The sequence below is a fragment of the Rhincodon typus genome, chromosome 9 (genome assembly GCF_021869965.1).
Source record: "Rhincodon typus isolate 14 chromosome 9, sRhiTyp1.1, whole genome shotgun sequence".
In the NCBI taxonomy this organism is placed as follows: Eukaryota; Metazoa; Chordata; class Chondrichthyes; order Orectolobiformes; family Rhincodontidae; genus Rhincodon; species Rhincodon typus.
In genome coordinates this window covers 45,021,322-45,035,518 of record NC_063340.1, presented here as the reverse complement: position 1 = coordinate 45,035,518, position 14,197 = coordinate 45,021,322, and the positions used below count along the sequence as shown (strand labels likewise).

General features: G+C 43.6%; 1 protein-coding gene across 2 annotated transcripts in view; it reads right to left on the bottom strand.

Moving 5' to 3' along the window:
- Positions 1–370: 370 nt before the first annotated feature.
- Positions 371–14,197, bottom strand: part of asb3 (ankyrin repeat and SOCS box containing 3) — a 272,717-nt gene continuing 258,890 nt past the window's right edge. For both annotated transcript variants that reach the window (XM_020521104.2, XM_020521105.2), the window contains 2 exons: positions 11,647–11,780; positions 371–624 (listed from right to left, as the gene is read on the bottom strand). In XM_020521104.2, coding sequence (XP_020376693.2) covers positions 413–624; positions 11,647–11,780 — 346 coding nt within the window. In that variant the 3' untranslated portion in view covers positions 371–412. The remainder of the gene's footprint in view (positions 625–11,646; positions 11,781–14,197) is intronic.

The window sequence follows — 14,197 nt, the reverse complement described above, 5'->3', positions numbered from 1 at the left end:
CGTAAATGAACAGCAGCCCCTTGGGTGAGCTACTGGAGGATGCTGGGAGCTGTGTAAATAAACAAGAATGAAAGACATAAAAAGAAGAGACCCAGTCACGGGGGACAGATATAGTGAAAAACTCTCCCTGACATGATATTTGAATACAAAAATACAATGCATAATGACTGAGAAGTATTGTTCACAGTTCACATTCCACAATGCCTTACAATGGCAGATCCTAAAACAAAACAGATGAACGAAAAGATTAATTAGAAACAAAAACTGACTGTTAAATTAGATTCTTATGGTGCCACAGGTATACTGATACATGAATGACAACTTAAGCATCAAGACACAACATCCATGCCTTATATATTTTTCAGTTTACCTCTCACACATCAGATGTTTTCTATGATCAGTCGTATGAATATTAAATGTAACCATGTTCTCTTTGGATTTCTTCTTGACTCTCTGAAATTTCTGGAACGCCATATAATTTCAATATTTCTTTATAAAGGAGAAAATCATGCAGACAGACAGGGAGTGGTAATTGACGAATAAATTTATCAGAACGAAGAAATTCACTTTTTAGAGTTGATCGAATTTTTAAACGACAGAGGTGGGTCAACGAAGGAATGTCATCTAAATTGGAACAGAAAATACAGGCGTGATGAAAAATATGTCAAATACAGACCAAAATTATATTCTTTGGGTCCAGCTTTCTGCTATGTCTCAGCTCCAGAGGGATTTAGTTGAAACTTAATACATGTGCTTTTTTCTTGCTATTTGCATTCATACAGCAGTTTTCAGATATTCACGCATGTTAACGTTTGAAGCTAAATTAGTCCATGGCATGTCAATTCTTTCGCTAATCCCTCTTTGTAATAACTTTGCAAGGGCTATGGTTATTACCAATTTCATTCTTAATGCATAAAAAATGCTGAAAAGTAAATGTTGAGAAAGTGGTTATTTCACTTTTGTGACAAAAACAGATATTAGTCACTCTTAATTAGCCAAATACAAAGTAATGGTTATCTCAGGACCTGGGTGCATGTTATAGAAGTTTTCCAAAAAAAAATTAGGAATTCCACAAAATCACTTGCTGAGTTGTGTTTCAATGCTGAACAGACCAGAAGATCCAAAGTTAATTTCAACTAAAAGAAAACCAGACTTCTGCAAAAGGCTTCAGCATCTCTAGATAGCGAAAGTGGAATAGAGACAAAAGACTTATCCTATCCTGAACACTCTCCAAACAATGCTCCAGAAAATGTTTAATGTTGTGATACCAGTGCTATCAATATCCATTGTTGGGTTTTCACATGAAGAATAAGTACTGGTCAGTTGTAAGCAGCTGCCCTGGAACCAAAGAAGTTTAGTTCATGTCGAAGGTAATGCCTTCAGAGGCAGATGCAGATAAAATAAGTACCAAAAAACTGCTGGCAACTGCTCCCACGAGGAGCTCAAACAGTTCATCCACTTCATCAACACCTTCCACCCCCACCTTAAGTTCACCTGGACCATCTCTGATACCTCTCTCTCCTTCCTGGACCTCTCTGCTTTCATCTCTGGCAACCACCTGGAAACCGATATCCATTTCAAGCCCACCGACTCCCACAGCTAGAATACACCTCCTCCCACCCACCTTCCTGCAAAAATGCCATCCTCTATTCCCAATTCCTTCGCCTCCGCCGCATCTGCTCCCAGGATGAGGCATTCCACTCCCGTACATCTCAGATGTCCTCGTTTTTCAAGGACCACAACCTCGCCCCCCTCAGTGGTCGAGAACGCCCTCAACCGTGTCTCCCGCATTTCCTGCAACTCATCCCTCACACCCCCTCCCCGCAATAACAACAAAAACAGAGTCTCCCTCGTCCTCACGTACCACCCCACCAACCTCCGGATCCAACGCATCATCCTCCGACACTTCCGCCATCGGCAATCCGACCCCACCACCAAAGACATTTTTCCCTCCCCACCCTTATCTGCTTTCCGGAGGGACCACTCTCTCTGGGATTCCCTTGTCCGCCCCACACTCCCCTCCAACCCCACCACACCCGGCACTTTTCCCTGCAACCGCAGGGAAATGCTACACCTGCCCCTACACCTCCCCCCTCACCCCCATTCCAGGCCCCAAGAAGACTTTCCACATCAAGCAGATGTTCACCTGCACATCTGCTAATGTGGTATACTGCATCCGCTGTTCCCATTGTGGCCTCCTCTACATCGGGGAGACCAAGCGGAGGCTTGGGGACTGCTTTGCAAAACACCTACGCTCGGTTCGCACTAAACAACTGCACCTCCCAGTCGCGAACCATTTCAACTCCCCCTCCCATTCCTCAGACGACATGTCCATCCTGGGTCTCCTGCAGTGCCACAACGATGCCACCCGAAGGTTGCAGGAACAGCAACTCATATTCCGCTTGGGAACCCTGCAGCCCAATGGTATCAATGTGGACTTCACAAGCTTCAAAATCTCCCCTCCCCCTACTGCATCCCAAAACCAGTCCAGCTTGTCCCCGCCTCCCTAACCTGTCCTTTCTCCCATCTATCCCCTCCTCCCAACTCAAGCCCCACCCCCATCTCCTACCTACTAACCTTATCCCGCCCCCTTGATCTGTCCGTCCTCCCTGGACTGACCTATCTCCTCCCTAACTCCCCACTTACACTCACCTTTACTGGCTCCATCCCTGCCTCTTTGACCATCTGTCTCCTCTCCACCTATCTTCTCCTCTATCCATCTTCTATCCGCCTCCCCCTCTCTCCCTACTTATTTCAGAACTCCCTTCCCCTCCCCCATTTCTGAAGAAGGGTCTAGGCCCGAAACGTCAGCCTTCCTGCTCCTCGGATGCTGCTTGGCCTGCTGTGTTCATCCAGCTCTACACCTTGTTATCTCAGATTCTCCAGCATCTGCAGTTCCTACTATCTCTGGCAAATAGAGTCTTAAAAGAGGGATAAGGTCAAAAGTGTTGGGCCATCACTATTTTTCGTTTATTTTTCTCATTTTTGGTTTGAAACTAAGAGTCGCAGTTCAGCATTGAACTTTGAACAGTAGCTTGCTTTTCAAAAAAAAAAGGAAAAACCAAAAGAATGATGCTTGCTGTTGGGAACTGGCCTGGAAAGATAAAGCGGGTTAAGTACTGCTCTAGGAGTACTACAGACAAACTGGCACCAAGATGTCATTACGCTCAGGTGTATGAATAGGAAGGGTTTAAGAGGGATATGGGCCAAATGTTAGCAAATGGGGCTAGATTTCTTTAGGATATCTGGTCAGCATGGATGGGTTGGACCGAAGGGTCTGTTTCCTTGCTGTATATCTCTATGACTCTTGTGCTCAAGATTAGTTACTTGTAAAGTCCAGTTAGGAACAATTGAGCAATTTTAAGTATCATTGAATGTTTTGATTTCATTGTGTCATCAATCCAGAGTCTGATTTGGTCTGGCTTGCTCTCTTTGTGTCATAAAAACTGGTACCATTTCTGAACCAAGCATCCACTACAATCAAAAAAGTACTTGCAGTGTAAATCTAACAAAGTCAGGTGATAAAATTGAGATTGCCACTGATTTTATCTCTCTACACTTTCATCGGACAAGGGCATCACTGGCACGTACTGCATTTATTGCCCTTCCCTAACTGCCCTTGAACTGAAATGCTAGGTCAATGTGTAGTTAAGAGTCAACCACACTGCTGTGGATCTGAAGTTCCATGTAGGCCAGACCAGGTAAGGATGGTAGATTTCAAATTCTAAAAGGTCATTAGTGAATTAGATAAGTTTCTACAAAAATCATCATTACTGATACTAGCTTTGTAATTCCATATTTTATCAAATCAATTTAAATTGAAAGCCCATTAAATCCCATAGTGGGACGTAAACCCATGTCTTCTCAATATGAGGCTCAACTTCTGGAGTATTAGTCTAGTCTAGTGACACTGCTACTACACCACCATTTTCAAGTAGATAGATCATGTAGAGAATTTCATAAAAATCTATGAAATAGGAGTGAGTATGAGTTGATCATTTGGCCCCTCAATCTTCCCCTGCCATTCAATAAGATCATGGATGATCTGCCCAGGCCTCAACTTCTCTTTCACGTCAGCTTCTCAGAGCCACTAAGACCCTGATATTTCAAAAATCTATCTCCTCTTTGAATATTTCAGTGATCTTGCCTCCACAACTCTCTGGGATAGAAAATTCAGAAAATTCACTACCCTCTGGGAAAAGAAACTTCTCTGCATTTCAGTTTAAAATGAGCCTCCCCTTATTCTGTAACTATGATGCCTAGTTCAAAATGCTTCCACAAGTGGAAACATCAGCAATAAACAGTTAATAATACATCCAATAGGGTATTCAGGACAAAATTCTTCATCCAGACAGTGGGACTTCCTACCAAAGGTAATAAGCGAACTAATAGTATACATGCAATCATGGAGAAGCTTCAATTTCAAGATACATTGATCTTCTCAGCAGGTCTGGCAGCATCTGTGAAGGAAAAAACAGAGTTAACGTTTCGGGTCCCGAGTTCTGAGGAAGAGCTTACCGGACCCAAAACGTTAACTCTGTTTTTAACTTCACAGATGCTGCCAGACCTGCTGAGCTTTTCCAGCAACTTTGTTTTTGTTTCTGACTTACAGCATCTGCAGTTCTTTCAGTTTTTACATAGATCTTCTGTTGTGGTAAGTAAGGAATCAAAGAATATGTTGATAGGGCAAGTAGAAGAGTGGAAGAAAGCTCAGGTGGAGTTTAAACGTAAGCAATAATCCTTCAGGCGAAATGGCCTGTTTTTTTGCTATCATTTCATTTCAGTTACGATGATGTTTAAGTACGTAATAGTCGTTTTTTTTTTCAGCACATGCCAAAGATTTAAGTGAACGTATACCGAGAATCACCATTTGTTCATCACTTAGAATTATTACAATACCACACATAAGTAATACATGATTGCATCTCACCATAAAATTTAATTCACAATTAATTTTGTTTTAACGCATCAGTAGTTATTATTGTCCAAACTGCTTAATTCTTTAATCCATCAAAACCTGAGCACTAAGCCTCCAGGGGATTTGGGGTGAACAATGTGATGTCCTAATGGTATTACCTCTATTAATCCAGAGACCCATGTAAATGCTCTGGGAGTTCAAATCACGCCATGGCAGAATTCCATCATTTATATTCAATAAAAATCTGGAATTAAAAGTCTACTGATGACCATGAAATTGCTGTTGAGTGTTGGCAAAACCTGTCTGTTTCCCTAATGTCTTTTAGGGAAGGAAACTGCTGGCCTTAAGAATGTGATAACGTGAGTTCAGAGGCAGTATGTTCCTGTTAGTGTGAAGTGCAAGGCTAGTAAGTGTAAGGAATGCTGGATGACTACAGAAATTGAGGCTCTGGTCAAGAAAAAGGAAGCATTTGTGAGGTATAGACAGCTGGATACGAGTGAATCCCTAGAAGAGCATAAGGGCAATAGGACTATATTTAAGAGGGAAATCCGAAGGGCAAAAAGGGGACATGAGAAAGCTTTGACAAATAGAGTTAAGGAGAATCGAAAGAGATTCTATAAATACATTAAGGGCAAAAGAGCAACCGGGGAGAAAATAGCGTCCCTTCAAGATCAATGTGCTGTCCATGTGTGGAACCACGGGAGATGGGTGAGATACTAAACCAATATTATGCATTAGTATTTACTGTGGAGAAGGACATAGAAGCTAGGGAACTATGGGAAATAAGTAGTGATGTCTTGAAAAGCAGTCAGAAGATTGGCTACTCAGACATCACACAGATTGCAATTAAACAGTAAACTTTCTGCATGGGGGTGGGGGAGGTTTGTCGGTTTTAGCGAGGGGGCCAGCTTATTAAGGTGCCAGTTAAAACAAAGTTTGCTGTGCTGATTGTTGGTGATTTGACATTGTGTATTGCTGGGACTTGATTGAATTTTGTAGTGCCCCATTTACAATACTTTACTGGGAAGAGAAACAATTATTAGGCAAGAGTGAGAAAGTTAAAATCATGTCCTAAAAATGTTTAAAGTTACAAGAAAGTACTTTTTAAAACGACTAGCTCAAGTGGTAAACAACATTTATGCCTCAGGAAATTATTGCATTTCACCTTTTATCAATGGTAATATAATTAGAGACATGATGACAGAATGTGGGTTATCATACCAAGGGCAATAGTATGAAAAGCAAATAGAGTCAGCAGGATCAGAATAAAATGTTTTGCATCTGCTCCTCCAATCTTAATTGAAGAGACTCTTTCAAAATCAAGTGAGAGACCATGTACTCCTCAGATTGTCAGCTTGATCAAGAAATTATAAAATAGTAATTGACTAAATGTAAACTTTATATTAGAAACAATCTGACAGACATTATAACAATTTGTAGACTATAACATACTTTCTGGTCTTCTGTATTAAGGTATTTAGGAATATAAACTGCACAGCAGAATCAAACCATAGAAAAACAAACTGTTAGTGAGTTGGAGATAGTAGGAACTGCCAATGCTGGAGAATCTGAGATAACAAGGTGTAGAGAGGATGAACACAGCAGGCCAAGCAGCATCAGAGGAGCAGGAAAGCTGACATTTCGGGTCTGGACTCTTCTTCAGAAATGGGGGAAGGGACGGAGATTCTGAAATAAACAGAGAGAGGGGGAGAGGAGGATGGAAGATGGATAAAGGAGCAGATAGGTGGAGAGGAGATGGACAGGTCAAGGAGGCGGGGATGGAGCCAGTAAAGGTAAGTGTAGGTGGCGAGTTAGGATGGGGGTTGGTCAGTCCAGGGAAGACAGACAGGTCAAGCAGGCGGGATGAGGCTGGTAGGTAGGAGGTGGGGGTGGGGGTTGAGGTGGAAGGAGCGGATAGGTGGGAGAAAAGACAGACAAGTCAGGGATGCGGGGATGGAGCCAGTAAAGGCGAGTGTAGGTGGGGAGTTAGGATGGGGGTAGGTCAGTCAAGGGAAGACGGACAGGTCAAGGAGGCAGGGATGAGGCTTCCCCCACCTCCAACACACCCTCTCCTCCTGGACACCACCCCAAGGCCTCATACCCTCCCTCGACCTCTTCATCTCCAACTGCCGTCGAGACATCAATCGCCTCAATCTCTCCACCCCTCTCACCCACTCCAACCTCTCCCCCACAGAATGTGCAGCCCTCCGCTCCCTCCACTCCAATCCCAACCTCACCATAAAACCCGCGGACAAGGGTGGTGCAGTTGTCATATGGCGCGCTGACCTCTACATCGCCGAGGCCAGGCGCCAGCTCTCTGACACCTTCTCCTACCACCCCCTTGATCATGACCCCACCCCCGACCACCAAAACATCATCTTCCAGACCATCCACAACCTCATCACTTCAGGTGACTTCCCACCCACGGCCTCCAACCTCATCGTTCCCCAACCTCGCACTGCCCGTTTCTATCTCCTTCCCAAAATCCACAAACCTGACTGCCCTGGTCGACACATTGTCTCCACCTGCTCCTGCCCCACCGAACTTATCTCCACTTATCTCGACTCCATTTTCTCCCCCCGGTACAGGAACTCCCCACCTACGTCCGTGACACCACCCACACCCTCCACCTCCTCCAAAGCTTCCGATTCCCTGGTCCCCAACACCTCATCTTCACCGTGGACATCCAGTCCCTACATACTTGCATTCCCCATGCAGATGGCCGAAAGGTCCTCCACTTCTTCCTGTCTCGCAGGCCCGAACAGTCCCCCTCCACTGACACCCTCATCCTCTTAGCTGAATTCATCCTCACCCTTAACAACTTCTCCTTCAATTCCTCCCACTTCCTACAGACAAAGGGGGTGGCCATGGGTACCCGCATGGACCCAAGCTATGCCTGCCTCTTTGTAGGATACGTGGAACAATCCCTCTTCCGAAGCTACACTTGCCCTATCCCCCACCTCTTCCTCCATTATATCGATGACTGTATCGGTGCCGCCTCGTGCTCCCACGAGGAGCTCAAACAGTTCATCCACTTCATTAACACCTTCCACCCCAACCTTAAGTTTACCTGGACCATCTCCAATACCACTCTCTCCTTCCTGGACCTCTGTTTCCATCTCTGGTAACCACCTGGAAACCGATATCTATCTCACGCTTACCGACTCCCACAGCTACCTAGAATACACCTCCTCTCACCCATCTTTCTGCAAAAACGCCACCCCCTACTCCCAAATCCTTCGCCTCCGCCGCATCTGCTCCTGAGATGAGGCATTCCACTCCCGGACATCCCAGATGTCCTCATTTTTCAAGGACCGCAACTTCCCCTCCACAGTGGTCGAAAACGCCCTCGACCGCATCTCTTGCGTTTCCCGCAACTCATTCCTCACACACCCTCCCCACAATAACAACAAAAACAGAATCCCCCTCGTCCTTCCATACCACCTCACCGACCTCCGGATCCAACGCATCATCCTCCGCCACTTCCACCACCTGCAATCTGACCCCACTACCAAGGACATTTTGCCCTCCCCACCCTTATCTGCTTTCCGGAGGGACCACTCTCTCTGGGACTCCCTTGTCCGCTCCACACTCCCCACCAGCCCCACCACCCCCGGCACTTTTCCCTGCAATTGCAGGAAGTGCTACACCTGCCTCTACACCTCCTCCCTCACCCCCATCCCAGGCCCCAAGAAAACCTTCCACACTAAACAGATGTTCACCTGCACATCTGCAAATGTGGTATACTGCATCCGCTGTTCCCGATGTGGCCTCCTCTACATCAGGGAAACCAAGCGGAGGCTTGGAGACCGCTTTGTGGAACACCTACGCTTGGATGGCGACAAACGACTGCACCTCCCAGTCGCGAACCACTTCAACTCCCCCTCCCACTCCTTGGACGACATGTCCATCCTGGGCCTCCTCCAGTGCCACAACGATGCCACCCGAAGGTTGCAGGAACAGCACCTCATATTTCGTTTGGGAACCCTGCAGCCCAATGGTATCAATGTGGACTTCACAAGTTTCAAAATCTCCCTGCCCCCGACCGCATCCCAAAACTAGCCCAGCTCATCCCTACCTCCCTAACCTGTACGTCCTTTCTCCCACCTATCCACTCCACCCACCTCAACCCCCACCCCCACCTCCTACCTACCAGCCTCATTCCCACCTCCTTGACCTGTCCGTCTTCCCTTGACTGACCAACCCCCATCCTAACTCCCCACCTACACTCACCTTTACTGGCTCCCTCCCTGCCTGCTTGACCTGTCCGTCTCCTCTCCACCTATCTGTTCCTTTATCCATCTTCCATCCACCTCCCCCTCTCTCTCTATTTATTTGAGTCCCCTTCCCCTCCCCCATTTCTGAAGAAGGGTCCAGACCCGAAATGTCAGCTTTCCTGCTCCTCTGATGCTGCTTGGCCTGCTGTGTTCATCCAGCTGTACACTTTGTTATCTCTAGTGAGTTGGAAATGTCTATTTTGTTGGAAATTTCACCAATTGAACTAGGATTGAGACATAAGATACTGAGTGCAGACTACTCTCTTTTTCCCTATAACAAAGGAGCAAAGAATATTTATCTTAGCAAAGTCACAATAGCAAACTTAATGAAGAGGATGGACCCAATAATAATTGACATCATAAGAAGCCAGTCAGGAGATAGTGGGAGGTGACTTCAGTCAATGTCCATCTCTCTTAAGTCACGTTTAGCTTAGGCCAATCAGAATGTAATTATGTAATTGGTCACGCTGCAGATAATGTTCTGGGGACCTGGGTTCGAATCCCACCACAGCAGATGGTGGAATTTGAATTCAAAAAAACATCTGGAATCAACGATCTAATGGTGACTGTGAATCCATTGTCAATTGTCAGAAAAACCCATCTGGTTCACTTATATCCTTTAGGGAAGGAAACTGCAATCCTTACCTGGTCTGGCCTACATGTGACTCCAGACCCCCAGCAATGTGGTTGACTCTGAACTGCCCTGTGGGCAATTAGGGATGGGTAATAAATGCTGACTAGCCAGCGACACCCTCATCCCGTGAATGAATAAAGGAAAAAAAAGGTATGGCCTGGAAAGAATTAATAAGCAACGGCTTTCGGTGATCATGATGTGTCTTGTGAGGAAATCTAATGTCATCCCACTGGTAATTACAAAATACAGATTAACCATTTGAGATGTGAACATGTAATAATGTGATTGAATAGTACGGTCATGTGTACTAACTTGGAATGTGAACTATCCTAATACAACTGGGTGGAGACTGGGGTAAGTAAATGTGTAACCTGTGATTGGAAGCTTGTTATCAGTAAAAAATGTATTTAACCTTCAGCCTTGCAATAAAATTTGAGTTGTATGCCATTTCCTCATGTGTACATCTCCTGCACATGAATTTCACATGGTCTCAGAGGAAATAAAGAGTTAAACTCACCCTTTCACAGAGCACACCAACAGCATCACACACATGAACATACTGCAAATAATGATCATTTTCTCCCACACTCAAACAGGACCAGACTTCCCCACTCACTAAACAGCACTACAGCAATATACCAAATGTATCTAATCTTTTTTGCACTGAGCATTATTTCAGTCCACTAGGCAGTAGTACCCTTGTTCTTGCAACAGCCCCTCCTCCAACAATTATTTCAATAACCCTCACATTCCAACTGCACAACATTAAGCAATCCTTCTTACCCTCTCATACTCCTCCCTCATCTCTGTTTTAGTCCTAATCCATTCATCTATTACCCTCTCATCTCATTTAATGCTCTCTCCATATCAAACAGAAGTAGAACCATTAAGCTCCCCCATCCATCCATTATTTAGCAATTCAGCCTGGCTCACGGACCCACCTTCCCAAACAGGAAGGGCCCTGTTCTGAGGAAGAGTCACCAGACCCAAAACGTTAATTCTGATTTTTCTTCATAGATGCTGCCAGACCTGCTGTGCTTTTCCAGCAACAACACTTCTGTCACTGCCTTCTTGCTCAATAAAGTGTCAGTGGATCAATCAAAGGCTCGTTACACCTGTCTGATGCATAATGAGCAGAAAAATCATCAGTGCCCAATAATATCCAATGTAAAACTGCAGACAGCCTAAGAAATATTCCATTCTCTGTCACTTATCATTCAAACGCTTCCAACCATATCACCTGTTCTCCTGCTCTTCCCTCCCTCTTGCCAAGATTGATATTTCTCAGAAGAGGAGGATGTTTAAAACTTCTGATTTATTTTGTAATATATAACGCCAACACGAATGATTTCAGTTATAATTCATATTAAATTATAGCTAAAGAGCACAGTAGTGAAAGAAAAGTGAACCAAGAAACAGGTAGCATTTAAGGATCTCAGAATGATGATAACCGGGCAGCTAAAATTACTGGAACACGACAGTGATTTATATAGATAGAAAAAATTTGAAAGGATTATGAGCCGCAAAAGACAGAAATCTCAGGGTAAATATGAAGCAAATAAATATGTTTAACAATATGAAGGAGGAATAAATATATAGCCTTTCACAACACCAAGAGGAAAATCAGACAAAAACAATCAGCACAGGCAGTGAGAGAGAGGTAAAAGAAGTTAAGTAAACAATCTCAAATAAAAGCTATTTCAAAAAGATTGCTCTAAATTTAGTGATCTCAGTAAGAATAAGAATCTTTATGAAATTAAGCGTCACAGTGACTCAAATGTACTTCACTTTAATTTGCACTTTGAGAGCTTACATACCAAAATATTTCTGATGAACCCAAGTAGAGTTTGCTCTGCGACAGAAAAGAATCTGCTCCACAATTGATGGAAGCCTCTTCCAGTTTGTAAATTCAAGTGTAAAGTTAAGCATGTTATCACTGGCAGTATTTAACCTGTAGAACAAAAAACAAATGATACATCTCAAAAATGTAAAGTTGTCAAATGCTTAAGATCTAATTATAAACAGAAAATAGTGGTGTTGCAAAATCTTCTCATTATATTCATTTCTTTTATACTGAGCAAGCCAGCAATCCATAAGTCGTAGCACTTAAGGAACAGGCAATTCCAAGAATTGCTAGGTGACAACATTCAATTCTACCTAGCAAATGAAGATGACATATTGATAGATTTTCAAATCAGTCACTTAGATTAGTTTGGGCAAAAATTAGTGTCAAAAAATTATATACAGGGATCAAAGGTCAGTGAGTTCTGAGAACAACAAAAAGGAGACTCCATATTTATTATCTTAGCTCTTGCTTTTAACTATAGCTTAATTCTAACTTTATTGCTAATGCTGTTAACCTGACTTTGGTCAGTGTTTGTAAACAACTCAGGAACAGATCTTCATTCTCCACAAAAGTTGTAGCAACTAACAAAGTCATTTTCGTTTTCAACGCATATAGTAAAATTCACCCTGAAAATCTTAATCAGCTTTTAACCTCAACAATTCTCAGCACTCTTATTTGTACATGGATTACTCATCCTACAAGGGCTCCCAAGTTACGAGACAAGTAACCTTACGTTAGGATCCCAGATGAGATCACCAAATTATATAATGAACTGAAACTAGAAAGAAATTTCTCGTAAAACTCAGCAGGTCTGGCAGCATCTGTGGGAAGAAAGCAGAGTTAACGTTTTGGGTCCGATGATTCTTCATCAGAACTGGTTAGGGACCAGGAACTTTTATCTTTACAGTGGATGAAAGACGAGAACCAGAAGAATAAGGCCAAAAGGTTCTGCAGTTTTGAATAACCAGTAGTATTCTAACTTGTAACTAAAAGTAAAACAATCTACAATGCAAGTACACTTATTTCTAACACCCAGAATTGATCATGGGTGATATTCCACCATCAAACACCCCATCAGATAGCTAATGCAATCAAGCCTGATCCCACAGATTTCTCAGCAATTCCCCCCAGATGTTGTCAAATGTTGTTCGTCATGAACTGCCTCATCGACAACTTTTGTTCTGTTGATCACCCTCCTTTCCTGGGTGATCTGTGTCCTGTACTCCAAAAACTGAACTCCAGTACTCTTTCTGAACCAGAAGTAGATAATTCAGCCCCCTCGATTCTGTTCTGCCATTCTATAAGATCATGGATGATCGGTTTGTTTTTAATTTTCACATTCTTTGAAATTTGCGTCACAGGTAGACGGTGGTTAAGAAGGCACAACATCTCAACCACAGTGAGTTTATCTGCAGCTCCAGCACTCCATACGATTAATCAGGAACTGTAGCTGAACACACTTCCTATATTTGTGCATACTTTGTGCACAAGGATCAGGCAGGGTGGAATTTTTAAAATGCACCCAGGAGAACTTTTTGTGCCAGTACGCAGATAGTCATACCACAAATAGGGCAATGCAAACCTAATCCTAAAGAATGAAGCCGGTCAAACAGGTGAAGTTTCAGTGGGTGAGCATTTTGTGAACAGTAATCATAACTCTAAGTTTCAAAGTCATTATGGAAATGAGTAAGGATAGTGCAGAAGTTAAGTGTCTAAATTGGGGGAAGGACGATTTCAACATCATTTGACAGGATCTGCCAAATATAGACTACTATTTGCACATCAGTGGGAGTCTTTTAAAAGTAGTATAGTGAGAATTCAGGTCTAGTGTGTTCCTCAAATAGTTAAACGCAAGGGCAACAGGCTCAAAGAGCACTGGATGTCAGGGGATAGACAGGTTGCTAAGGAAACAGAAGGAAAAATATGTCAGATACAGTGCATTAAAACAGGGGAGGCCCTTCGCAAGTGTAGAGAGTGCAGGAGGTAACTTGAAAAGGACATTAGGAAGGCAAAGAGAGGCCACAAATATTTTTGGCAGATGGGATCAAGAAAATCCCCAAGGCTTTTTATAGGTATATTAAAAATAAGAGGATTGCCAGGGAAAGAACGAGACCTAATAGAGACCAAAGGGGCAACCTACGCATGGAGCCAATAGACATGGACACGATCTTAAATTAATAATTCTCACCTGTGTTCACAGAGAAGACATTGTAGCTGGGGATTCCAGTTGGAATGGTGAGATTAATAAGGAAGAGGTATTAGATGTTTTAACAGGCATAGAGGTGCACAACTGCCCAGGGCCGGATGGGATACTTCCCAGCCTGCTATGGGTGGCAAGGGAGGAGATTGCTGGGGCCCTGGCAAAGATATTTAATACTTTGCTGGCCACAGGTGAAGTGCCAGATGATTGGAGGATAGCTAACATGGCTCCTTTGTTCAAGTAAGGCAGCAGAGATAGGCCAAGTAATTACAAGCCAACAAGGTGCAGAGCTGGATGAACACAGCAGGCCAAGCAGCATCAT